The sequence below is a fragment of the Chelonoidis abingdonii genome, chromosome 14 (assembly GCF_003597395.2).
Source record: "Chelonoidis abingdonii isolate Lonesome George chromosome 14, CheloAbing_2.0, whole genome shotgun sequence".
In the NCBI taxonomy this organism is placed as follows: Eukaryota; Metazoa; Chordata; order Testudines; family Testudinidae; genus Chelonoidis; species Chelonoidis abingdonii.
The window spans coordinates 37799750-37827561 of record NC_133782.1 but is presented as its reverse complement, the minus strand read 5'-3'; the positions used below and the strand labels follow the sequence as shown (position 1 = coordinate 37827561).

The window sequence follows — 27812 nt, the reverse complement described above, 5'->3', positions numbered from 1 at the left end:
AAAATGCAGAGTCAAGTCAATGGACTTATTGTATATTTACAACTGTATATATATAAGATCAGAATCTATCTATCTATCCTGTACTGCCACCCACCATCACACCATCTCAGCACCTTCCACCTAAAATGAATAGCCATGATCAAGTTCCTAATGAACTTGATGAGGTCTCTGACCCTTTTTCCTTTTGTGGGTATAAATGCTGCATTGGATACCATGACTCTGGTTAATTGTTTGCTTGTGTAAGAGTGGGGTGTAATGGCGTCATGTTGTGAACTTTGTTGTATATGTGGAAGTATTGGCAGGGTGACAGGACAAGTCTGACCTGGCTCAATGGCAGCCTATTGTGCTGCATTCCAGTCAGCTGCCCTGCCTAGGAGAGGTCTTTGACATCTCCCTGAAGGACCATCATTGAGAGCCCATCAAGACTAGAGTCTGCAGCCATAGATCTTTATTGTGTCTCTGCTACTTGCCAGCCCCAAGAGAATATGATTTTTCTATACAGGGGGCCCACACGCATGGAAGTCAGAGATGGAATTTCACAGTTTGAACCCATGGCCAAGAGACTGGGGCCTACTTACCTGTGTGATGCCCCTGTTGAGGTCGCATGGGACCATGCATGGCTACGTGTAGTAAAGTCTTTCAGAAGCAAGATGGCAGTGGGACTCTGCCAAGTTTGAAACACGGATGAACCCTGGACTCACAGGGTTGGATGGTGCTGGGATTGTATTGAATTAGTAATGACGTGTTATGAGCCTTGCACCTTGGATAAGGGCCTTTGATTATTTTAAATCTAAAATAAAACTCCAGCCACACTCTAATTTATTCATTTAGATGGGACTAAATGGGCTGAAGGTGTTAACATAACCCAGTCACTGTCCACCACTAAACAGTGTTAAACAAGTTCTGGAACGTGGTGTCCAGAGACCTCAGCCTGCTTCACACCATGGCAAAGACACCATTAAAAATCCTGTTAACCTTTTATTAACTATTCAGACAGGAAAGGAAACCACTCACAGTATTTGAAATGTAAAGTGCTAAGTCAGGCTTTCATTTTAGCCACACCCCTTGTTCCCTTTCATATTAGCTGGAGGCAGTTTTTAGAAGGAAACTCTCCAGCGGTCTGGCAGTCTCTTAGAGGTATCAGAGGGCTTGTTTTCACTGTGGGGAAATCGACACAGGGATTGAGTTAGTGAATCTAGTGCAGACCCGCTAAATTGATGGGAAAGCCCTCTCCGGTCTACCCCGGTACTGCACCTCTCCAAGAAGAGTAAGGGAAGTCAGCCAGAGAGCATTTCCTGTTGAGTGCAGTTAAGAAACCAGGGTAAGTTGACCTAAGTTTTGCCGACTGTAGCTACGCTATTCACGTAGTTGTAGTATCGTAACATAAGTTAAATTACCCCGGTAGTGAAGACAAGCCCAGGGATGGTAATAACCATCCTTTTGAGGAAAAGAGAAGTTAGTTGAGTTGGGCTGGAGCTGTCATTGTTGCTGTCGCTGTTACTGTCCAGTCTTAGAAGCAAAAGCCTCCTAGTTTGTCAATCGCTTCAATGGTATCAAAGATGGAAATAACTGTGATCCTAGGCGGTGGTTGGGATTCAGCTGGAGCTGGTAGGGGTGCTGATGTCATATGGGTCCCTCCTTCTGCCCAGGACACCTCTCAGGAGCAGGATGACAAAGTCCTGGAGGCCCAGGAGATGGTAGGAGTGGCAGCTATGACGGTGACGCACACTCCAGAAGCCTCCCTCTGTTCTTTTTATTCTTTCTGTATTTTCCCCACAAAATATCTTTCTTTTAAGGAAGCAGAAAGGGAGTGACGGGTAGAATAGTCCATTCCCCCATTATTTTCTCCTCAAATAAGTCTTAATATTCAGCATACCAATTTTAGAACATTAATTTTCTTAGGCTAAGTCTACACTGGGGGGGAGGAGGGATCGACCTAAGATACGCAACTTCCGCTACATGAATAGCGTAGCTGAAGTCAGCATATCTTAGGTCGATTTACCTGGCCGTGAGGACGGTGGTGAGTTGACCACTGCCACTCCTCCATCAACTTCACTTCCGCCTCTTGCTGCAGTGGAGTTCTGGAGTCGATGGCAGAGCGATCAGGGATTGATTTTATCGCATCTATACTAGATGCAATAAATCGATCCCTGATAGATTGATCACTATCTTCAGCTTCTCCGCTTAGTCCATTATGTGAGAAAGACGATGGGTGCAATGTTGCATCCCAAGCTATAGTAGTTAGTCCCTTACCAGTAATGATCAGTGGGAAATTTGGGGTAAACAAGAAAAGCAGGTTTAGGCCTCCAGGATGTCACTGCTTTTAGTGAGAAATTATTTATTGCTTCAGATTTACCGGCATTATCATCCCATATTGAGCCAACAGCTAACTGGTTTGGATACTTGGAGACTTTCGATGGGGCCCTGGTGTTCCACCTCTCAGTCTTATCAAAAAGATGACTGAGAAGTGACTTGATTATCTTGATTGACCTTCCTTCATGTGGGGAAAGGACCTCGTACTAAAGGGCACTCTTAATTTAACAGGACAAGAACCAGTGGCTAGAAACTGAAGCCAGACAAATGTAAATTAGAAATAGGGCACAAATGTTTAACCATGAGGGCTTGAAGGGGGACACTGACTCCACACTGGCTGGAAAGAGGTTAAAGAGGGCCTGGGAGCTCAGTCAGCCCTACCCTGTTACACCTACTAGAGATGTCAAACCCTGAGTGATGAGTTAATAGAGGAAAAGGCCAATACAGTAGGGGATGAATAGGAGAAGGGATGGTTCTCCTGTGCTAGCAACTTGAAGAAAGGCCTGTCTGAGGTCAGAGAAAAACTATAGTTTGCATGGAGGAAGGCTAGTCTGGGGCCAGGGGATGTCCTGAGACTACTAAATAGAAAGAGCCTCTTAGGGGCAGATAACCCTGGTGTAGGACCTCTACATTTTCTTTGTTCACCATAACGAATCCTCTTTCCTTCTGGGACTGTTGAGGAGTGGGCCTGAGAAGGGGCTTTGAGAAAGGCCTAGGGACAGGCCGAGTTAGAAAGTAGCCAAGGGAGGAGGCAATGGGAGTGAATAGACAGAGCGGAGCTGCTTATGACAGGGTCCCTGGGCTGGAACCCAGAGTAGAGGGCAGGCCGAGGTTCCTCTACCAGCCTGAAGAAGATGGTGGCATGAAGACCTGCAGAGATGAGCTGGAAGACCAATGAAATCTGAAATCAGGCTGAAGATCTGGTGTGCAGCTACTGAACTACTGTTGAGCTGAACTGGGTTTACGTCAGAAGGGGTGAGGTTATATATGATTTAGCTGGAGGCCAAGTCACAAGAACTAGACCACCAGAGGGTGGCCAAAGTGACAATCAGCACAGTGTTCTGAAGAAGACCCTACTAGGCCATACCCAGCCATAAAGAGGCCCGCCAGCCGGGGAGTCACTCTTCCAGAGAAGATGATTAACCATTGGAACAAGCTACCATGGGAAGTGGTGAATTCTTCATCTCTTGATATCTTAAAATGAAACCCAGATGCTTTTCTGAAAGTTGCTTTAACCAATCACACATTATTGGACTAAATACAGAGTTAACTGGGTTAAAAGTAATCTTCTGCTATGTACAGGAGGTCAGAGAAGATGATTCAATGACCCTGCTGGACTAAGATCTGTGAATCTATGGATCTTCTTCTAAAACAGCTGGTACTAGCCAGTTTAGAGACAGAAGGGTGGATAAGGTGGATGACTGACATAGACTTTTGGGTTTGACTTTTTGATACTCTTATATCCTTACTAATCTGTGTGAACAAAGAACAAAGACGCTGTGTGTTACATCTGCCCACAAGCAGATAGAGCTAAAGTGTTACAGGGTATGGTGGGAGTGTAATATGTGAGCATATACTGGAAAGTTGCCTGGATCTTCTCTCAAACCAGGGTCAAGCAACCAATCAAGAAGACCAAGGAGGAATGGGGTGGGGGGCAGGCATAAGACACACTAAAAGCCAAAGAAAAGTCTGGCCTTGGCCAGAACACAACGTCACTCCTTACCTCTCCCATGGAGTACAAAAGAGATTGGATGAAGACCTAAAACTCACGAACCTCCCAAATGGAACATGACCATAAGTTGTAAGGGGTAGGACCAGGGGTGTGCACTGCAGGGATATTTGGGCATGCTAAGAAGAGGGGAATGGGGAACAGGGACAAAGGCAAGGCTTTGCGGTCTCAGAGCCAGGAACGGAACACTGGGAAACAGACTCGGCCGGCGGGTAGAGCTGTGGATGTGTTTGCTTGAAACTAACCCCAATAAACATCACGTTTCCTGCACTTTGGACTTTTGGTCCTCTGCTTTCTGACTGCGTGAAAGAACCAGGGTAGGAGGTGAAGGGAAAGTCCTCTAGCATTGTGATTGTTCATATCATTAAAAAGAATTTTAAAAAAATACTTAAAACTCATAATTTTGCACAACTGTGAAACCATTAATTGATAAAACTAGAAACAAAACGTTTAAAGGTGCACACTGGTGTTATGCATTGAAATTAGAAAACAAATGGGATTCTGCCAAGCCTAACTAAAGGATATCCTGATATGGCGCTTTTCCAATTGCTCTTGCTGAAGCTTTTCCACTGTGGTCGACAATTAGCCCTGATAGTGAGCGAAAATGACTCTGTATCCCAATGGTCAAAGCAGTCACTTCAGAGGTGGAAGATCCCTGTTCAGATTCTTTAAAGTGATGAGGAGTCAATCAACTTGGAATTAAAAACCTAACCCACAGTCTGAGAAGATTCAGCTCTCTCTTTGTATTCTACCCAATGTACGAGTGAGATGTGTTTCCCTCGAAAAGTTAAGCAACAGGATTTCAACCCTGTCGGCATGGGCGGTGCGTGAGCCACTCCTTGGGGGAGCCACACTCCCAGACCCTCCCCTTTTGCCTGAAGCCCCGCCCCCTCCACCTCCCCTACCCTGCCAAAGTCCCGAGCCCCTCTCTCCGTACCCCACAACAAGAGCCCCGCGCCACCCGTCCACAGCTCCCCCAACCCCCCAAGCAGCGGGCGGCGCGGCTCCAGTGCCGGGGGCCCCCAGCCAACTGCTTCAAGTCCCTGCTGCAGGCCCCAGCCCCAGCATGCTTCCCGGAAGACAAGCAACCTGCCAGGGCTGGGGCCAAGGAGAAAGCAGCAGCCAGGCAGGGGCCTCAGGGTGGAGCGGGGGCCAGGCCATGCTGGGCTGTTTGGGGGGGTGTCACCTCCCTCAGCCTATGATATGCACCCCCCAGGCCAGTCAGCAATGTATTTGCCAGAGGTCAATTAAAGAAACAAACAATCCCCTTTTCTCAAAATGCAATTATGCAAGCCACAAATAGTGAACATTTGGACATTATGAACAACAAAGCTTTGATGCAAAATTTTTCACTCTGGGGATAAATTAGAATGATATCTTACTGCACGGCCAGGGGGCAAATTATGGTAGTAGAGAACTGGGAATTATATCTCGTACTTGGTTTTTCATTCAGATATAAGCAGATATTTGTATCCTTCTGTAAATTCTGGAACAAACCTTCCCTTCAGGGAAAGAAGTGACAGTAGGTCAAAATCTTCGTGCTGAAAAAGGACAGTGTTGGAATCAATTTGTAGAATATATTGCAATACACATACCTGAAATGATGACATTGACTGTACCCAAACTGTGACGATTGTGAATGTAGAACAGTGTCCTTTACTGAATGGAATCAGTGCTATTCTTTGGTTCTCAAATGCTAACAGACCAGTTACAGACCTACAGTTCTGGCACAGGATTAAGTGATTTGTATTAAGTGCTGTGGCACTGAAGATGCTTGAGGCTCTGGGTACGTCTACACTACGGGATTATTCCGATTTTACATAAACCGGTTTTATAAAACAGATTGTATAAAGTTGAGTGCACGCGGCCACACTAAGCACATTAATTCGGCTGATGTACGTCCATGGTCGAGGCTAGCGGATTTCCAAAGCGTACACTGGGGTGCTAATCTAGCTATCCATAGTTCACTCAGTCCTACTCCTTAGAATTCTGGGTTGAGAGCCATGCGATAGGCGAATAATCATTGTCCACGTTGGTTGGTATGCTCTAGGTAAATATTGTCCAGTCAATTCCTCGTCCTGCGACGTAAGCAACACAGATCAATATTTCGCGCCCTGTTATCACTAGTTGCGGAATGCCCTAGACGAACCAGGAGCCCATGGTCGTTGTTATTTTTTTTACAGTCATTGCGTATGTGTAGCTGGAAATGCCGCGACAGAGGAATCTACTCGCTGGCTAACTAAGGCATGTCAATTGCTAATTTAGCATGATAGCAGAGATAGTTATAGTACGTATTGATCATACGCTGCTGCTGTAAATGCGAGATAAGGATTGATGTGTATCTGTTCCTCTTCTGTCTGCTGTATCATGAGGTGCCCTGGCTGAGATGGCAGAGGCGCAAGGCAAATGGAACAGATCCCGAGATCTAACCTCTTTAGTTTCTAAAAATAGAGTCAGTCTGTAGAATATGGGGACAGTGTACAGAGACAGTGTACAAGAGCAGCTGCCGTGTCAGATCCCACGAAAGATGATATTGTTTAACGGGGGTGCCCGCAACACCCAACCATTGCTTCCCTCCTCCATCAAACCTTCGGGCATTGGGCAGTGTCCCCCTTGTTGTATGAAGTCAAAGATCGCATGGAATAAAACGTGACTTGTTAGTGAGATACAATCGAGGGGGAGGCGACTCCCAGTGCCTCATGACAGTCTGCCAGAAATATTAGCAGTGGGGGAAGCGGAACCCAGCATGCACTGCTATGACACCAAATTCTTTCTTTACATAGGAAAGGGAGGGGGTGATGTGCAGCTCAGCCCCAGTTGCTATGAAAAAAAATTAGGGAAGAAAAAAAAACAAAAGAAAAAAGAAAGAAAAAGAAAAAAAAAAAAAAGGAAAAAAAAAATAAAAAAAAAAGAAAAAAAAAAAAAAAAAGTTCGAAGCCATTCTCGTACCCTCTACTGGGAATGACAGGTCATTCCTATTTTACCTAGGTACCTCAGCAGACCTCCATGAGGCAAGCAGGAGCACTCACATGCCTGCTGGTGATGACAGAAGTATCAGCTCCATATTGGTACAATCTGCACAGGAGAGAGAGGAATGGATACCTGCTCTTCTTCATGCTGCAGCATTGTGTCTACACCAGATTCAGCTAGACATAGGGTGACATTGAAAAAGTCAGTGATTCTTCCCTTTCTTTAATGGTGGGGGGAGGGTAATTGACGAGCTATACCTGACCACCGCTGGACAACGTGTTTGAATCTACAGACTGGGAGCTCAAGCCAAGGAATGCATCACTTTTCAGACATGCTGTGGATGTGGAACTAGCTGGAGTCCTCATCAACCTCCCTCCTCATGAGCGCCATTTGATTTTTGGCTTTCCGTTATCGCTTGTCACGCAGCTCTGTGCTAGCTGGAGATTTTTTTCAACGCTGCAGTTCGTCTTTTAACAGAGCTCTGATAGAACAGTTGTCTCCCATACAGCGACTCAGATCCAGTATCTCCTGTACGGTCCATGCTGGAGCTCTTTTTGGATTTGGATGATCGCCACCCGTGCTGATCAGAGCTCCACGCTGGGAAACAGGAAATGTAATGTTCAAAAATTCGTGGGGCTTTTCCTGTTTACCTGGCCACTGCCGAGTTAGATTGCTGTCCAGAGCATGATCACAGTGGTGCATGTGGATACTGCCAAGGCATCATGTTTGCAGCCACACTAACCCTAATCCGATATGGTAATACCGATTTTAGCGCTACTCCTCTCGTTGGGGAGGAGTACAGAAACCAATTTAAAGAGTCCTTTATAGCAATATAATGGGCCTCGTAGTGTGGACGGGTGCACAGTTAAATCGGTTTAACGCTGCTAAAATCAGTTTAAACACGTAGTGTAGACCAGGCCTCTGAAACTTTTCTGGGACGTGGGAAGAAATGATTTGTACTTTATAATCTCAGGTTTCTGAGTTCTGTGCTTCTATGGTATGGGCCTTTCCAAGAACCCTATGGGAGTTAGGTGCCAAATTCTCATAGCAATGTCATGGGAGTTGGGTCTTTATTGTGTACATTACCCTCCTTTGAAGATCCCAACCTAAATGTGTAAAACACCCGGTTGCACCTGCATTTTATCTCAGCAGCTGGCTGCACTTCCTCCTTTCAGAAAAGACTGAGCAGCAGGCATTGAGCTAAGGGTAACATTTTCAAAAGCACTTACACAAACTTCAAAAGAGGCATAAGAGGCTAAGCCCCGTTGCCTTTCAGTGAGATTTACGTTGTTAAGCCTGAGTAACTGAGAAACACTTGAAAATGGAACTTAGGCTTCTAAATCAGTTAGACACTTTTTAAAATGTTACCTGAACTAATTGCGTGAGCTCATTGGATGGGGTCTGGGTACACGTGCGCTTGCTACGGAGGACAACACGGGGTTGGATGGAGAAAAGGGAAGACCAGCTAACTCTGCTGCCATTTTCAAATCTTTCTAAGGGAATTGGATGGGAATTCAGTGTCTAAATCACTGAGGCAGCTGCAAAATCTAGAATTAGTGTGTTATCTCTTGACAGTCACCATAGCGTTCACGCAATTGAGAGCAAGATTTGTTTCAGGATTAGAAGTTTCTTCCCTCTCCAGGACTCTCCCTTTGAGACTGGAAGTTTGATGCTGGTTTAGTTTTAGAAAATGTTAGTAAATACCAACTTCCCCCCACCTGTTGCCTTCCCCACAGCACACGTGCCTCAGGAGACCGCCTCTCCCCGCAGAAGGATATATAAAGAATCAGAAAAGACGTTCCCCATTTGACAGAGGGTATGAGGCACAGCATCATGTTACCAGACGTGGCAAAGGAGCCTCAGTGGCTTTTCTAGGTTGTTGTTCCAGTTACTGGGCACATGGAAGTAAGTGAATGCAGTGGGGACAGAAAATGAACTGAATAACCCGGCTCCTGGTACTTGAAATGCTGTGTGAGCAGGTGACAACAGAGACTCCAGCTGCTGACAGACCCGCCTTAGAGGTAATCCGCTCTGACCTTTGAATCTTGAGGAGTTGGAAGCAGCGTGGGTCAGTGACTAATCCCATGGGAATCCAAGGGAAACTGGGCACTGATCTCTCGCAAACTTCAAACCGAAAGCAAAATGACTGATTTTAGGAATTGGAAAGACCTGTCAAGTCACGTCTATCCTAGTTTCTTTCCTGGCCTCCATCACCCTGGTATCTGGGCACCTCACTGCCTTGAATGTATCTATCTTCCTCCTACCCCTTGTGACGCCATTATCCCCAGTTTACAGACAGGAGGTGGTGCACAGAGGGGCAGATTTATGGTGGTTTTTTGGCACCTCAAGACCCAGACTCCTCAGTGGGATTTGAAATCGATGGACATTAGATACGGCCACTACTCAGGCACCAGGGTGCATTCTTAGGTACCTAACAGCCTTTGGAAATCTGCCCTGAATGTCACACAAGGGGTTGGTGAAGAAGCAGGGAAATTAACCAACATCTGCCGAATCCAAGGGCAGCGCCTCAAAGAGGTGAGCAGCCTCCGTTCCTCTCTAACCTCCCCTCCTGATGCCTACAGGGTTGTGCCCTCACTGGCAGCTCCGCCGTCACGGGGCACTGAGTGAACTGCCATGGGGAAAGTGGAGCTGCTGTCAGCTGCTGCTGTTGGTGCTTGGGGGCAGATGCTGACTATAAGGGGACTTGGCACAAATCGGTATGTTTCTTCCCTTAGAGGGTAGATTTTTGCCCCAATTTTTAAGTATTAATTTTTACAATCACAGGAGACTCAGCGGGAGTTAAGGTGCGGGTCAGGGTGAGGGCAGGGCTGCCAGCAGGGTGGGGAGGGGGGCTCCCGACCAGCTGAGGGATCCAAGACACCAGGGCGCAAGGGGCAGGGAAGGAGGCTGCTCTGGCCCAGGGGAGCAGAGATCCATGGCCAGGGCTGGGAGCAGGAGGAGGATGGCGGCGAGCCCCTGGCCATAGGAGTGGTCGTCTCATTATTGAACTGCTCCATCAATGGGCAGAAACCATTCAGTAGTGGGATGGCCTCCCCACAGCCAGGGACTCACCATTCTTCTCACAGCCCAGGCCCGCCAGGACCGCAGCCTTCCCCGTGCACCTTACGCCTGCAGGGATGGGTGTCGCCAGCCACGCAGCCGTGCAGGGAGCCCTCTGCAGCTCTGCTCTTCCAGCCCCGCTCATTCAGTCCTGGGACCACTGGGTGCAGGGGGCTCCCAGCCCGGCCATGGGCCAGTGACACCATCCCTGTGGGTGCAAGGCTCAGGGAGAGACTGCACTAATGCCCACTCTTACTGATAGTTTCTGTTGGTTTGGTTGTATCAGCTGATATCGACCTTTACCAACATCTGTCGATGGAAATCGAATCCAGCCGAGCTGCACGTTTAAAGAAAGCTCACAGTGTTCACTGTCCAAATCCCATTGAAATCAAAGGGGCCCATCCTAGAAGTCAGTGGAAATTTTATCTTAGATATCAGCGGAGAAGTCTCAGACAGAACAGAATTATTCCTGGGGTGCAAAATTAATCTTGTGCATAACTCTGTGCAGGATCAGGGCTTTACTGAGCAATTAATAAAGATTAGTAAATAGGTCCAGGAAAAGATATGACCTCACCCACCCTCTCTCTTTAAAGATCAGGAATGGGGAGAGAGACAGTAACGGCAGACTAGAGAGAGAGGATTAATATAAAGATAAAGAAGAAACGTTGAGCTGATCAATATTTCTGACTGGTATTTTTGAAGAAAAAATGTTTCGTTGACAGGAATTAAAATGTTCCAGGGAACAGATCAATTTCTACACAATTTTGTTTAGGAAAAAAGTTATCGTATAGAGGTTTATGAAATCATATAAAGATGAATAGAAATAAATGTAAATATCTATAAAACACAATGTAATATACTATAAAAATATCATAGAAAAACATTAAACACAGGTAAAAACATTTTTACAAGTAAAATTGGAATGAAATCCAACATTTGAAATCATGCAATTGCCAGTGAAATGGAAATTTGGGTCCTACATCACTCTCATAATATGAAAATTGCACATTTCTTCCACACTAAGAATTTTATCCAGAATCTTTTCTTGCAAGAGAGGATCAATTTCTAGCTAAAGAGGTGGTTTTAGCAGGAGTTTTTTTGGTTTGGGTTTTTAATGGAGATCTCCTTACTGCATGTAGAGTGTCTGACTGCAGGACAATGAAGGACTGTCCTAGGGAAGGGGAAGCATTTGTCTGATGACAAAAACTTTCAAATGGCTCTGACAGAGTTAGACAACCCATTTCCTCTGCAATTCACTTGGAGTTGGCTGCTAACACATTGCAAATCCCAGCCTTTGTTGTTTAGTTTGTTTCCCTGTTGTGGCTTCCTCTACAATATCGAATCCTGGCCCATGGATCTCCAATCTATATAGGACATTGCCCTGTTCTGATACACCGGGTAGCGAAACATGTGACTATTTGAAGCAACACGTTTTTGTACTCTTGTACCTAACAGGGGCGGCTCTAGGCTTTTCATCGCCCCAAGCACGGCAGGCAAGCTGCGTTCGGCAGCTTGCCTGCGGAGGGTCCGCCAAAGCCGTGAGACCAACGGACCCTCCACAGGCAAGCCACCAAAGGTAGCCTGCCTGCCGCCCTCGCAGCCACCAGCAGAGCGCCCCCACCTGCTTGCCGCCCCAAGCACGCGCTTGGTGTGCTGGGGCCTAGAGCCGCCCCTGGTACCTAAACCCCATCACTTTAATATTTGAGTGCTTGGTGCCATCTCTCAAGTTACTACACGAGTTTCCAGAGAGATTAATGTTTTGTTGACCTTGCAGTCTGCTCAGATCTGAAATCTGCCCCAGGGATCACAAGATGGCATTTCCCTTCCGCCCCCGGCCTCCATTCTCCACTCACCCATCCTTCCAGTAGCTAGCAGAGGGGGACAATGAAAAACAAGGTTATGTTTTATTGAGTGAATTTTCTTCACTTATGTGGCAGAGTTCATTTCTTTCTCGTAGGGAAACCAAACGTCCATCACAGAATTCATCCTCCTGGGATTCGGGGGTCTCCCAGAACTGCAGATCCTTCTCTTCCTGCTGTTCCTAGTGATCTACATCGCAACCATGGCAGGGAACATTCTTATCATTGCGCTAGTTGTGACTGACCACCACCTTCACACCCCCATGTACTTCTTCCTGGTGAACTTGTCCTGCTTGGAGACCTGCTACAGCTCCGCCATCCTGCCCAGGATGCTGGCTGGTCCCCTGACTGGGGACAGGACTATTTCATTCAATGGGTGTCTCACACAATTTTATTTCGTTGGTTCTCTGATTGCTACAGAATGCTTCCTCTTATCAGTGATGTCTTATGATCGATATTTAGCCATATGCAATCCTATGCACTACGCAACCCTTATGAGTCACAGGTCTTACCTGAAGCTCGCAGGTGGCTCTTGGATAGGTGGATTCCTAGCTAATAGCATAAATGTGTTGTCGATATCTCAGTTAAAATTTTGTGGCCCCAATTGTATTGACCATTTTTTCTGTGATATCATCCCCCTTGTAAAACTCTCCTGCAACGACCCTCACTTGATGGAAATGGTGACTTTCACACTCAGCTTGCTTTTCTTACTGGGTCCATTCCTTCTTACCTTGATGTCCTACATCTGCATCATCACCACCATCCTGAGAATCCCATCCACCGCCAGGAGGCAAAAGTCCTTTTCCACCTGCTCGTCCCACCTCATCGTGGTGAGCATTTATTATGCAACTCTGCTGACTGTCTATATGTTCCCAACCACCGACATCCTGAGCGACTTCAAGAAAGTTCTGTCTGTCGCCTACACAGTCCTGACTCCCCTGGTCAATCCCCTCATCTACAGCCTGAGAAACAAAGAGGTCAAGGGAGCCCTGAGGAAAGCTTGCAAGAACTTCATATTTGGACCATGCTAACTGATCAGTTTCCTTGGATTAAAATAGATGTAACATGGGTTGGGGTAGAGACTGAACCAAAGCCTGCTGTAGTCCCAGCTCATGTTTCCCTGAGCTCCACTGGGCTTCGTGCCCTGCTCTTACACAGTGTTTCTCAACCTTTCCAGACTACTGTGCGCAGGGCCGCCCAGAGGATAGATGGGGCCTGGGGTCTTCGGCGGCAGGGGGCCCCCGCTTCGGTGGTAATTCAGCGGCGGAGGGGGGTCCTTCCACTCCAGGACCCACTGCCGAAGTGCCCCGAAGACCTGCAGCGGGGGCCCTCCACCGCTGAATTACCACCGAAGTGGGACCCGCCACCGAAGCACTGGGTCTTCAGCAGTAGTTCGGCTGCAGGGGGTCCTTCCGCCCCGGGACAGAGGGACCCTTTGCTGCCGAAGACCTGGAGTGGAAGAAGCTCCAGGGCCCAGGCCCCGTAAGAGTTTTCCAGGGCCCCCGGAGCGAGTGAAGGACCCCGCTCCAGGGGCCTCGAAAAACTCCAGTGGGGGCCCCTGGAACACCTCTGTGTATCCCCAAGCTACACATGGCCCTGGTTGAGAACCACAGCTCTTACAGCCCTGGGAGACAGAGGAGATGAAGAGACATCTTAAAACCTGGGACCCCAGTCTTTTTAGGCCTGTATCAGATTCCACAGGTGGCTTTCACTGGGATGGTGGGAGACTTGAACTTTGTGGCTACTCAAAGTTCAGACAATGACCCGCGATTGTGCTCAGTGAGAGGGTGCAGGCGAAATGAACTCAGCAGATATGCTGAGCATCTGTTCATTGTAGGATGAGAGACTTCTAGATACACACACACACACATGTGCACACACATACACAGGCATGCACACGTACACATGCACACATGTGCGTACATGAGCACATATACACATACATAGGCACACACGAACACACATGCACATATACATGCACTCGCACATACACGCACGCATACGTGAACACATGCATACACACACATGTGCACACTTACCCAGACACATGTATGCATGCACACAGACACACATGCACAAACGGATGCACACATGCATGCATACACACACCCACATGCACACCTACAAAAATGCAAGCACATATACACACATGCACACATATGCCCACACACGCTCGCGCACACACACGCACACACATATGCACACACAGAGGGCCGGCTCCAGAGTTTTTGCCGCCCCAAGCAGCAAAAAGAAAAGAAAAAATCCCTGCAATTGCGATCAGCTCTACTGCTGCCGCTTCAGTCTTCGGTGGCAATTCAGTGGCTGGTCCTTTGCTCTGAGAGGGAGTGAGGGACCCGCCACTGAATTGTCACCAAAGATCCGGATATGCCACCCCTCACCGTTGGCAGCCTCAAGCTCCTGCTTGCTGGGCTGGTGCCTGGAGCCGGCCCTGCACACGGCCCTGCACACGCACACCCATACACATGCACGCATATGCAAACACATGGATGCGTGCGCGCACACACACACACGCATACAAAAACGCACGCACATCCACACACACGCATATGCACACATACACAGGGCCAGCGCTTCCATTGAGGCGAACTAGGCAACCGCCTAGGGCGCCAGGATGTTCAGGGGGCAGCATTTTGCCAGGGGGGCAGCAGGTGGCTCCAGTGGACCTGCCGCAGTCGCGCCTGCGGAGAGTATGTTGGTCCGTGGCTCCGGTGGAGCTGCCGCAGGCATGCCTGCTGACGGTCCGCTGGTCCTGCACGGCTCCAGTGGACGTCCTGCAGGCACGGCTGCGGCAGCTCCACCGGCGCCGCGGACCAATGGACCCTCCGCAGAAATGGCTGTGGCAGCTCCACCGGAACCGTGGGAGTGGTGCGCAGGGCAGCGAAATGGCCGTGCGCCTAGGGCGCGAAAAACTCTAGTGCCGGTCCTGCACATACACAAAAATATATGATACCTACATTATAAAAACAGGCTTGCAACCTCTGCCTGGAATACCAGTGTTAGGCGATTGTACCGTTAATGTTTGTTTCCTGGTGTACATTGCATCCCCAGGCTGCTTTACAAAGGAAAAGAAAAGCCAAAGGAAACCTCTGGCGTTGGCCACAGGACACCAGCACAGAACTCGTATTTGCCAACTTTCAGCAAAGATTTAGGGCCAGCTGATTCCAGACACTTGGGTGCCCAGTGGGATTTTCCAAAGCATCTGGTCACCTGGCCTGTGGGACGGGGCCCTGGAGGAGAGTCAGGCAGGTGAACCTGCACCTTCCCCAGGGTTGTGCGTCACTCTGGGGCTTGGTGTGGTGCTGCAACGGGCATGTCCAGGGGCACCTAGAGCCCATGGACTGCAAACACTTGGCTGCCTGCAGGGTTTGCCAGCAGCCGAGCTGGGTTTGTGAATCTCAGGGGCTGGACTCTGGGATTTGGGTCCCTAAAGTGGGAGCTTTGTGATTTTAGCCCTAGCTCCTCACCCTTCACCTCATATTATAGCTGGGGAAACTCAGGCAGAATGAGGTGATGTTACCTGCCCAGAATCAGTCAGTGGGCTTTTGGCAGGGAACCAACTCTCCAGAGTCCCAGTCCAGTGCCCTGTCTGCTCCCCCACATCCAGTTGCAATTGACAATGGGACTGAAGGGTGTTAGGTGCTCAACTCCCATTCACTGTCCATTGGATTTGGGCGCCTAACATCGGCCTCTTCTGGGAGAACTGAGCCTGTACATTCACAGCCAAACCGCTAGCATGAGAATTCTTTCCATGCCCAGGGGCTGTTTTCTACCAGTTCCTTCCCAGGTTTTACCTTGTTCCATGAGACCCTAGTAACTGTGTGTCTGTCACTGAGACCATCGCGCAATAAAAGAACTAAATGAAGTCTTCTCTTTCTGTCGTCGCTGTTATCAGACCTCCCGTTATCTGTCCCCTTCATCTCCAGAGTGAGGAATAAACGTGCAAGGCTTGTCTACACCAGAGGTGAAAGCAAGCAGGTCCGGCCCGGTACGGAGTACCAGTAAAAAAGGGTGCAACAGCTTACAGGCAAATAAGTGAAACATTCAGTAGTGGCTTCCTTCCACCTCTTCTGGCTGCATAACAAAAAGTTCAAACTCAAAGCTAATAAAAGCTTGGAAAGGGAAAACTCACTGTCACATTAGTTTCTCTCCTCCCTCCTCCTCCAGCCAGGCTGCTGACGCAGCTTGGCTCCGTGTTCCCCCGACTCCCGCACTCAGCAGGGGCTGCAGAGGCTCCCCTCTAGCTTGCAACAGGGAGCAGGGGGCCTGGCTGAGGGAGAAGCCTCCCCAGGTAGCGTGCTGCCTGCTTAGGAACAGTTTAAACACAGCCATTCACTCCCTGGTTCAACCCACAGGTTGTGGGGTCATTTCTGGCATCCTTGTTAATTTCGCTCACAGTTTTTGGGTGTGGGGGATTGTGAGACCAAGGCAGGGGCAGAATACAATTGCCATTTGGCCGCAGAGCTTAAATCCAGAGCTAATAAAAGTCAGTAGAAGGGGAAAACTCACTGTCGCATCCCTTTCTCTCCTCCCTCCTCCTCCAGCCAGGCTGCAGACAGGGCTAGGCTCACTGCTTCCCAAAATCCCTGCACTCAGCAGGGGCTGCAGGGCCCCCCCACTAGCTTGTGGCAGGGAGCAGGGGGACTGGCTGAGAGAGAAGCCTTCCCAGGATGCCTGCTGCCTGTATAAGAACAGTTTAAACTTAGCTGTTAACCCTGCCTCTGAACTGCAGGATTCAGGGCTATTTCTGGCATCCTTGTTAATTTCACTCACCTTGTTGGGGGAAATATACAAGCTACTTAGAGAAAGTTTTGTCAGTTTCAGCCTTTGCACTCTGCAGGACAGGGACACCCACAAAACAAAAAGGGATCTGAATCCAGGGGGGCTCTAGGCACCAGCCAAGCAAGCACCTGCTTGGGGCAGCCCATTTGCAGGGGTGGCAGCCAGCAGGGATCCAGCCTGGGAGCTGAGAACCAACAGGGGGTCCTGGGAGCTGTAGTTCCTTGGTTAGCTCCCTGCCTATAGAGCCAGCCCTGGAGCAGGGAAAGAACTACATTTCCCAGCATTCCCTTGGCCACTACCAACTAGAAAGGAAGGAGGGGGACCTCATGCTGCAGCCTGCTGAGTGGAGAGTTGCACTGTGGATGGCAGGGAGACCGTATTTTAACATTCAAAAAACAGGACACTCCACAGGGAGGGAGGGAAGCCCCCTCCTGTCACCATCTACTCCCTCTGACCTTGCTCCACAGAAACCCCAACCCATCCAAGCCCCCCGATCACCCCCTCCAGGACCCCTAAAACTCACTGTCACGTCCCTTTCTCTCCTCCCTCCTCTTCCAGCCAGGCTGCAGACAGGGCTAGGCTCATTGCTTCCCGCAACCCCTGCACTCAAGTAGCGGCTGCACGGGCCCCCCGCTAGCTTGTGACAGGGAGACTGGCTGAGAGAGAAGCTGTAATAAGCCTCTGTCCCAAATCTGGACCTTAGCGTCCAAAATCTGGGTGCTTAGCATGAACCTCCAAGCTTAATTACCAGCTTTGGATCTTATCTCGCTGGCCACCAATCAGGATTCTGAGTACCTGATAAACTCTCTGGTCTCCCCAAACCTTTCCCTGGGGGACCCCCAAGACTCAGATGCCCTGAGCCTCCAACAAAGGGAAATACCCACTTCCCTTCCTGCTCTTTACTTCCTCCCAGATTTTCCCGCCCTGGGGATACTAGGAGATTTCCCTGCTTCAATCCCTTGAAATACAAAACAGAGAGGATGATTTACCTTCCCCCTCCTTCTTCTCCCTCCTCCAGTCTTTCCTTGAGAGAGACAGTACTCCTGGCACAGAGATTCCTATCCCCTTGCCTTAACTAGGAAAAGAAAATCCAACAAGTTTTAAAAAGAAGCTTTATATAAAAAAAGAAAGAAAAAACACATGAACATGATCACTGCATCAAGATGACATAACACAGGGCTATTGCTTAAAAGAAAATATGAATAATCAGCCTTATTCAAAAAGATATCCAATTTAAACATTCCAGCAACTCCACACATGTAAATACAAAATACAATATAAACCTATTGTTTTTCCTTTTGTACTCACAACTTGGGAACAGAAGGGTAGAAAGAAGCTTGGAGATAGGAAAAAAAAGCTCTTCCCTCATAGCCGAGAGAAAACAAACAGACAGAACAAAGACAAAACACACCCAGAAGTTCCCTCCCTCACTTTGAAAAATCCGGTTTCCTGATTGGTCCTCTGGTCAGGTGTTTGGTTCCCTTTGTTAACCCTTTACAGGTAAAACGAAACATTAACCTTTAGCTATCTATTTATGACAGAAGCCTCCCCAGGATGTATGCTGCCTGTATAAAGAACAGTTTAAACTTTGCTGTTAACCGTGCATCTGAACTGCAGGATTCAGGGCTGTTTCTGCCTATTTCAGGCATCCTTGTTAATTTCACTCACCTTGTTGGGGGAAATATACAAGCTACTTAGAGAAAGTTTTGTCAATTTCAGCCTCTGCACTCTACACCACAAAACAAAACAAAAAGAGAACTGAACCCAGGGAGCTCTAGGCACCAGCAAAGCAAGCACCTGCTTGCAGGCAGCCTATTTGCAGGGTGGCAGCCGTCAGGGATCCAGCCTGGGAGCTGAGAACACAACAGGGGACTCTGGGAGCTGTAGTTCCTTGGTTAGCTCCCTGCCTATAGAGCCAGCCCTGGAGCAGGGAAAGAACTACATTTCCCAGCACTTCCCTTGCCACTACCAACTGACTGGAAAGGAAGGAGGGAGGTATCCTCATGCTGCAGCTTGCTGTGAGTGGAGAGTTGTACTGTGGATGGCAGGGAACCCATAGTTTTAACATTCCAAAAACAGGACACTCCACAGGGAGGGAAAGCCCCACCCTGCCAGCATTCACTCCCTCCAACTACCCCCCATCACAGAAACCCTAACCCATCCAACCTCCCCTGCTCCTGTCCCCTGATTGCCCCCTCCCGGACCCCTACTCCTAACTGCCCCCCAGGACCCCACCCTCCATCTAAGTGCCACTGGTCCTTGTCCCCTGATTGCCCCCTCCCAGGACCCCTGCCCTAACTGCCCCCCAGGAACCCCACCCCCTCTAAACCTAAGCTCGTCCTTGTCCCCCCCTTGGACCCCAATCTAAGCCTCCCTTCTTGTCCCCAACTGCCCCCTCCTGAGACCCCCTCAAACTTCCCCCTAGGACCCCACCCCCTGCCTGTCCCCTGACAAACCCCTGGGACTCCCATGCCTATCCAAAGCTGCCTGTCCCCTGACTGCCCCCCATGAACCTCCACCCCATCCAACCCCCCCGTTCCCTGTCCCTTGACTGCCCCCTCGAACCCCCTACCCCTTCTCCAACCTCCCAACCCCCTTACAGTGCCACTCAGACCAGCGTGTCTGGCTCCGCACAGCGCCAGACATGCTGCTGCATACATGCTGCTGTGCTCCCCGTGGAGCCACAGCCCCCACCCACCCCTCAGCACCTGCCTTCCAGATTTGAACACCTCAAAATTCAGGAGTGCTCAAGCTCAGTTTGGGCAGCTGTTACTTCATTTCTCCCAAAACAAATATACTGATCCACTGTAACTTGCTGTAGAAAAAGTAGGATAAAATTGAGCAAGAAATGCTTCCCAGTGGTTATTAGGACTGGAATTGCTATTTTCAACAGCCATTGCCTTTTTTGTTTGTTTAAAAGGAAGACAGGGATATTGCATTGGCAAATTCTCCATAGAAAGAAAGAGTGGAACAAAAGAATAATAAAGGCAGCTCAACTTTTCCTCATTTATGGAGGACAGTCTTATAATATGCATCCAGATATCCTCCAATCACACAAGCTGAAAATTGTGGCAGGAGGTGTGGGGGGGGGCACTGATGAGAGTGAAGTGGGGAGCATATCGCTGCGACGAGAGTGTGCGCACAGATGTAGAGCAGCAAGAGCAGTGGGGGGGGGGCGAAGAGCCCTGGGCTGGGGCAGCAGAGAAGTGCAGGGGGGAGCCCAGGGTTGGGACAGGGGGCAGCCAAAAATTTTTTTGCTTGGGGCGGCAAAAACCCTAGAGCCGGCCCTCTCTGAGCCCTTAAGTCCTAAAGACATTTCAGGTGTTTAATTCAATATATAAAGAGGGTGGAATAAAAACTTCTATCTCTCAAATATCCAGTTTTCCCATCCAGTCCCTTTGTGGTTTTGTCGATTGGGCTATTTGCTTTCCCTGTGAATCTTTAGTTGTTTTACCAAAATTGCTTTGCCCAAAATAAACCCCAATCAGCACAACACATCTTCCCACCATGTTCTCCATGGGTGTTTTTTTTAAGCAGTAACATTTCAAAGAGGAGCTGCAAGCAGTTTGGACATCACAACCATGATCCTCTGCTGGGGGGAGAATGGGATAGATCTGAACTTGGAAATGGTTCCTGATTTGATTGTAATTTTTTGTGTATTATATTATTGAAGATCACCTCATCCAGAAAAGAACTGCCCCGCTTTGGTCACCCCACCCCACCCAACAACCGTGAATGAAATTAACAAGGATGCCAGGAATCCCACAGTTCAGACCCCGGAGTAAACAGCTAAGTTTAAACTGTTCCTACGCAGGCAGCAAGAGTCCTGGGGAGACTTCTCCCTGAGCCAGTCCCCCTGCTCCCTGCTGCAAGCTAGAGGGGAGCCGCTGCAGCCCCTGCTGAGTAGCTGTATTTTACTTTCACTCCTGGCCTACACATACAAGTTGCACCACTTTAACTATATCTGCCTATCCCTGCCTGTGACAGGGCCACATGCTCTTGTCCTGGAGAGCCAGTGGCCAGCCAGCCCTGGATAGAGAAGGGTCCCCACCTGAGGGGAATCAGGCCATTTCCAATACAGGGCTGAATAGGGCCAGGCTAAGAGGAAAACTTGGGGGGCTGTGTGTTTGGGGCAGGACAGCAGTGATGGGGGCTGAGGGGTTGTAGCTCATTATTATAATGCATTGGCCAAGCTGAGGAACAGTTTGGGAACGGGAATAGTAGGAGTGACGTAAGTCAGGCCTGAGGCATCTCACCAAAGCTGTGAAGGGAGCCAGCACTGGGATACAAGAGGGATTGTGTGTTAGGAATAATGGAGTTCAGCAGAGATGTGCGGGGGGCAGCCCGGGGCTGCAGACTGCGACTCAGGGGCAATGACAGATCTGTGCGTGTGTGAACCCAGAGATGGAACAGCGGAAGGGGCTGTGGGTTCAGACTGAGGGGCACTGGCACAGCTGGAGCTCATGGGCAGCACAGCAAAGCCTGTCACAACCCAGGTACCTTGGCTGAGCTCCGTCCCTGAGACCTAGAAATCTGAAATTGCCTCTTTCTTCCCACACCTGGGCTGCGCTGCCCTGGCCAACCAAGTGGGAATCTGAAATTGTTTACATGCCTGTTTCATTGCAGCCATTCCTCCCCCTTGCATTGCCCTGCTCTCTGGCTGTTCACAGAGGCCAGGAGTGAAGGGCTTAACCATTTCGCTTCAACCCCTGGGGTCTACTTGCCATAGGAACAGACTTGTCCCTTCCTTTGTCTAACTTCAATCAGCGCCTTTGACTATCTCTTCGAATCAACCCCGATGGGACTGTTGCTGCAACCTGCATTTACCACCCATGTTTCCAGTCTAATGGCCCTCGACAGGACCCATTAAAATACCAATTAACTTCTTCTGCCACTGGCAGAACCTTGAGCGGTTTGTCAGATCTCCAGGCAGTGCCCAGGTCCCAGCTGGGTTTAACATTCCTCAAAGTGCTGATTAAGGCACGTGAAGTTTTAATGACCGTCGTGTCCTCCTTTAAGTCTCTCTAGAGTCACAGGTGCTGCATGGCTCACTGGTGAGCTCTCTTTTTAATAGGTGTGTTGCTAACTGGAGTGGTTTTAACAAGCACATAATGAAGCAGGATTTTTAAAATTATTTTTATCGAAGCAAAGCATCAGTGAAATGAACATGTTCCAAATGAAACGGATCTGGGTTCCTTCAAACTGGGGATCTGTCACAGCAAGTCTGTGATCAGACCTCTAGACTCAGCTGCATTCTTAAAGTCAAGCACCTGATGCCCCATGGACCGACCATTCAGTGCCACTTCTCTGATCAGCCACCAGTGACCAAGATAGCACTTGTTACAGTCTATCCCCTTCCCACCGCAGTCTTAGCAGTGTTACAATCACACTGCCAGCCTCTCGCCAGCTCCAATTCCCACCTGCTGTGCCTGTGAAATTAGCAGCACACAGAGTGGGAAGGAATGTTCCTTAGTTACCAAATATCAGGTTATATCTATACATTGAATTTAGGGCCTGTGACATGTCCCCAGTCAGCAGCCCCTGCCCACGGAAGTCCACTTCCACAGGGAAGGTTCCATTAGTGACAGACAAAGAGAGTGTAAACACATTTAGCCAGGTGGACCGAGAGATGATTAGACAGATGAACAGCTTGGAAGGCTGATTCACAGAAGTGAACTTGACCAAGGGATAGATACTTGGATGGACAAATAGCAGAAGGAGGAGAAAATGGACAGACATCTTGATGGACAGACAGCAAGAAAGACAATTAGATGGATGGACAGATGATTACACAGATGGACAGTTGGATGGGTGGATAGTTGGATAAAGAGATGATTAGGTAGATCAGTGGGGATACATGTGCGTGCTCTGTCTCACCCTTCCCCCCCACAACATCAGGCAGCGTGCTCCATAAATGCCCCAAGGCGCTCATTTCTATGGGTCACAACCCAGAAGTTTGTTCAGACTCCATGTCTATTGTACCTTCATGCAGCTTCTGAACCTGCCAGGAAGGAGGCCAATTGGTGCGGTCCACATGTGGCTGCTTGTCCAACTAAGGGCAGGGCTGAATGACCAGGGATGTGAAATTCAGTTCTGGATTCTGAGACTCACCATGTTTATTGGGGGTGTTTGGATCTGAGTTTTTTGTCTCAGATCCTGAAGTCCAGGAAGTGGCATTCAGGCCTGTTGCTGCGGTGGATTAGACTGAGACCACCCAGCGATTCCCAGAGCGGCCTGGACAGAGCTGCAAGACCGTGGCAATACACAGTTGCTGCCAGTAATGCAGATGGCCCCATGGATGTCTCAGACAGGGGTCGTTTAGCATCAATCAGTTGAAGGGGCAGCTCTGTGGAGAACCCTTGTGCCTGGACATCAGTGGCACGGGGAGCAATCAGGGAGACATTTGGAACATCGGACTAGATCCTCACACTCATTTTCACCACCTAATTCAGTTGTCCACAGTGGAGCTACATTCACTTACACCAGCTGGGGGTCTGCTTTCAGCCGTCTGTTACACAGAAAATCACAACTCACGCAAACACTAACCAAGAATTCATTTCCCAACACGCACACATTGGTACACAGGCAGGCACAAGGGGTTCTCAAACTGGGGGTCAGGACCCCTCAGGGGGTCAAGTTATTACATGGAAGGTCATGAGCTGTCAGCCTCCACCCCAAACCCCACTTTGCCTCCAGCATTTATAATGGTGGGTGTTAAAAAAAAAAAAGAGTGTTTTTAATTTACAAGGGGACGTCACATTCAGACTTGCTATGTGAAAGGGGGCACCAATACGAACATTTGAGAGCCACCATGTTAAACTCCAGTATGTTATATTAGACAGATGTGTTTACATTAATAATACATTAGTCTACATGTAAACAGGATGTAGTGGAAGATACACACACAAAAACCACACACGTGCATGTTTCTGTTAATGTAAAGTTCATGAAATAAACCACAGCATTTAACTGCTTTAACTCGTGTGACAATGTTCCTCCTCTACCTAAGTGGGTCGTGCGCTTATTGGCGGATTTGCTCACCTCACAGATTCATATGGGTCAGGAAACAGCCCAGAGACTGTCCCCTCTGGTAGAAGCCACAGTCTAGGTCAACTCCTCCTGTGTCTGATCAGGAGTTGGGAGGTTTGGGGGGAACCAAGGCCCGCCCTCTACTCCAGGTTCAAGCCTAGGGCCCTGTGGATCACAGCTGTCTAGACTGCCTCCTGTAACAGCTGCATGACAGCTACACCTCCCTGGGGTACTTCCCCATGGCCTCCTCCCAACACCTTCTTTATCCTCACCACTGGACCTTCCTCCTGATGTCTGATAATGCTTGTACTCTTCAGTCTTCCAACAATCTGTCTTCTCACTCTCAGCTTCTTGTGTCTCTTGCTCCCCGCTCCTTGCATGCACACCACAAACTGAAGTGAGGTCCTTTTTATACTCAGGTGCTCTGATTAGCTACCTTGTCTTAACTGATTCTAGCAGTTTCTTAATTGGCTCCAGGTGTCTTAATTATCCTGCCTGTCTTAATTGGTTCTAGCAGGTTCCTGATTACTCTAGTACAGCCCCTCAGGGAACAGAAAACTACTCATCCAGTGACCAGTATATTTGCTCTCTACCAGACTCCTATACCCCACTGGCCTGGATCTGTCACACTTGCAATCCTCTTATTTCTCTATTTGTTGTTTTTTTCTGCCCCCCACCCCCATATTAACCTCAGTATTTACTCAGAAATGGGATTTATTTTTGCATTGATTTTCATCCTTTAAAAAAAAACCCATTATCAGGGAAGGACAGAACTTTGCCCACACAAGGATAATGCTAAAAAGAGCATCTGCATCTTTAGAACCCAACATTAGCTTATCCCCCGAGTGGGGGGAGGAAGGTAGGAGCCATGGGAAGTTACAGAAAAGACAGAACAAAGGTGACTAGGGGGGCGTTAAATGAAGAAACAAACCAGAATAGAGGGGGCCAGGCAGGATGAGGACGTGTGGGGCAGAGGAGACAGCAAGTTTACAGAAGCTCGGTGAGGGGCTGCCCACGAGGTGGAGAACACCCTGTTTCTCTGGACACCAATGGTTCCTAAGCATTGCCAAGGGGAAGGGGAACCAGTTAGGGATGTTGCAGTTTAGACTGTCTATTGTTTTGTATGATCTGTGCTCTCCTGTGCCGGATGCAATGAACAGTAAATGTGTTAGATTCAGGACAAAGTGCCCCTCTGTATGTTACATGATTCACCGCTGCTGTGTGTCTCTGGCGAGAGGTAAACTGTGACCAGGAGCTTCACGTCAGTCATGAACCATGACCCCCACCGCGCTAGGTGCTGTATAGACCCCGAACAAAAAGACAGTCTCTGCCTCGAAGAGCCGACGATCTAAGACAAAAGAAATCAGATGGAGACAGACAGACAGGGGAGTACGAGGAAATAATGAGACCAGACTATTCAGCATGACACCTACGCACACCTCTAACCCTGACCCATAGCACAGTCACGCCTCTGTTAAAACAATATCCACCCACGTGCGCTTTGGGTGGAGGCTGCTCATTTGAGCTTCCTCATTCTATAAAGGAGATTATTGGCTTCTTACAACTCTGTTCCATGAAGTGTCGCGTTTACACTCATAGCCCTGGATTCAAAGAGATACAACCCAACTCACCACAACTCCTTCAGCTGCATGGACTTCTATATGCAACCTCAGGAATGAATTTCGACCCAGGGAAGGTTATTTAAGTTGCCCTTTTTTAGGACCCCCCTTCTCCCTACCCCCACTTAATATTGAGTCCAACAACCCGCCTCTCTCTTCTCAAAGAGCAGGTTGGCTCCAAAATGTGACTTTTTAACATTGGCCTCTTCTGAATCGCAGATCTGCCCCTGGGCTCCACTCAGGGCCTGACTTGTTGCTGTCTAATGCATTGTGAGGTCACCTACCTGCAGGTCAAAGGGTGGGAAACTCAGAGATTCATACATGAAATTTGATCTGTGTGTGTGTGTCCATGCTGTCACCTGCTGGTGGCAATGAGCACTGCTCAGTGTGTGTGTGGAGGGGGGAGATCTGAAGGATCATACATTGTCAGGTCAGCAAGGAGCAGTCTGATCATCTCACCTGGCCTCCTGCATAACACGGGCCAGAGACCTGACCTGTATCAATTCCTGTTTGCACAAGAGATCTTCCGATGAAACCTCCCACTGCACGAAACTGCCCTCTACCCAACACCCCTTCTCCAGTGCCTGCTTCCCTTGGAGGGTCCCCCAGCACCCCACATTCCAATCAGGCTGGCCCAGGGGAAAGGGCATCCCTGACCCCCAAGCCCAACTGGGGGATCCATGCACAGCCAGGCCCAGGGCATTAGCAGTGAAGAGGTGTTGGATACTGTCTGGTTCCACTGTCCTTGGTCCCCTGAGGACTCAGTCCCCAATCTCCACAACCATGGCATCTACCCCTGCCCCACCACACCCCACTGCCACATGAGCCTCCTCCGGACCTGGGAGGAGGGACAGAAACTGCAGAGAGACAACCCAGCTCCATTCATGCCAAGGTGACTGTGATTAATCTCTGAACAAAAGTATAGCCAAGCTTAAAATGAACAAAGGTATTGTCAATGTTAGGCCTCAAACTTCTGCTTTGGAGAAGTGAAAAGGGCAAGGTTTGAATAAATAAGCTAAGCTAAGAAATAAGCGTTTTGTGGTCAAAACGGGCTGCAATCAGATAACGCATTATGCTAACTCCTATAAAGGAAGATAAGTTGTGCCCCCAGGCACAGCTTGTCTAACCCACATTTAAAACAATTGACTACAAGGAAATAAGTAAGCATAAATTATACGGTCAAAGCGACACAAGGAGGTAAGTAAGCATAAATTATACAGCCAAAGCGACAACGCTAACTACATTAAAGATTTGGCTGACCCTAATAGGCTGGCCTGTTTTAAGACATGGCCAACAGGTCAGACAAAAAGTACAAAGTCCTGGGGCTGTGTGTGTGTTTCAGTCATAAAGGAAACCTGATCCACATCCTCTGAACAGAAGGGACGTGCGCTTGTCGACTGTCTGTACCCGGCCAGTGCGGAAAACAGCCGACTGAAGGGTAACGTATTTTTGGGTGAATGCAAGGTAAGTTTATGGAATAAAGAAGGCTGGTTGCTCGAGCTGAACTGATCTCAAGTTGTATCATACCATATTGTTAAGAATAGTAGTAAGTATCTGATGAATAATAACTTTATATGTACTTGTGCTTGTCTTCAGTATAACTTTCATTTATATTAATCCTTGTTCAGTGTTGGTCTTTTTTCTTGCTTTTCCTGCTTTTGGTGGTGGGAAGTAGCGATCACCCAGGGCCCAATTAGCGTCCTGATGCATGTTCCCCTCTTCCTTCATCTCCGCAGTGAGGTCTGGGGGTTGCCTGCATTTCCCACCTCACCTCCTGCCCAGCCCCTGCTGACTCGTCCCCTTTGTTGCCCCCCTCAGATCTCCTCCCTAGCCAGCAATGAGCATGGATCCTCCGTCTAGAGTGGTGAGTGAAGGCATCACCTGCCCGACCCCTGGGGATGCCAGCAAGAGGAGGTTTCAATTCTAAAAGGACGGAGCTGAGTTTGGCCCTGAGGATGCAGGGTCTGAGATAAGCACTTTGGAACCTGGCACTGGCTCTATGAACGCCTCTGTGCTCAGCATCCCATGGGCCGGTCCCAACCAGACTGGAGAATTTACATGTGGGAACAAGGAGATTGTGGGCAGGAAGTGGGTTCTGTCCACCAGGAACTGAGCCTGGAATGTCACCATGGCAGGTGAGGTGGCTCATGGGTGCTAAAGTCTCCCCAGATAAATTCACCCTCCTAACCGCACACACACTTCACAGAAGGAGCACCCAGAGCCTCTGAAAGCCCAGCTAAGACAGGGCAGGTCACAGGGGTGTTGGAGGAGAGGGAAACACATGATAGGGAAGAATCAGGGGTCGGTATTGTCATAAGTAGATAGGTAAGGGTTAATTTTCTTTTACCTGTAAAGGGTGAACAAAGGGGGAACCAAACACCTGACCAGAGGACCAATCAGAGACCTGGATTTTTTTTAAAGTCTGGGAGGGAA

The 27812-nt window shown here is 48.8% G+C and overlaps 2 protein-coding genes across 2 annotated transcripts in view; both read left to right on the top strand.

Annotated features, from left to right (window-relative positions):
- LOC142047750 (Fc receptor-like protein 5) overlaps window positions 1-27812 on the top strand; it is a 194054-nt gene that overhangs the window by 128574 nt on the left and 37668 nt on the right. The window lies entirely within an intron of this gene.
- Window positions 7697-13000, top strand: LOC116839017 (olfactory receptor 6F1-like). Its single transcript, XM_075072466.1, has 2 exons — window positions 7697-7705; window positions 12030-13000. Exons 1-2 carry the CDS (start codon window positions 7697-7699, stop codon window positions 12960-12962), a joined length of 942 nt encoding a protein of 313 aa, XP_074928567.1. The 3' UTR covers window positions 12963-13000.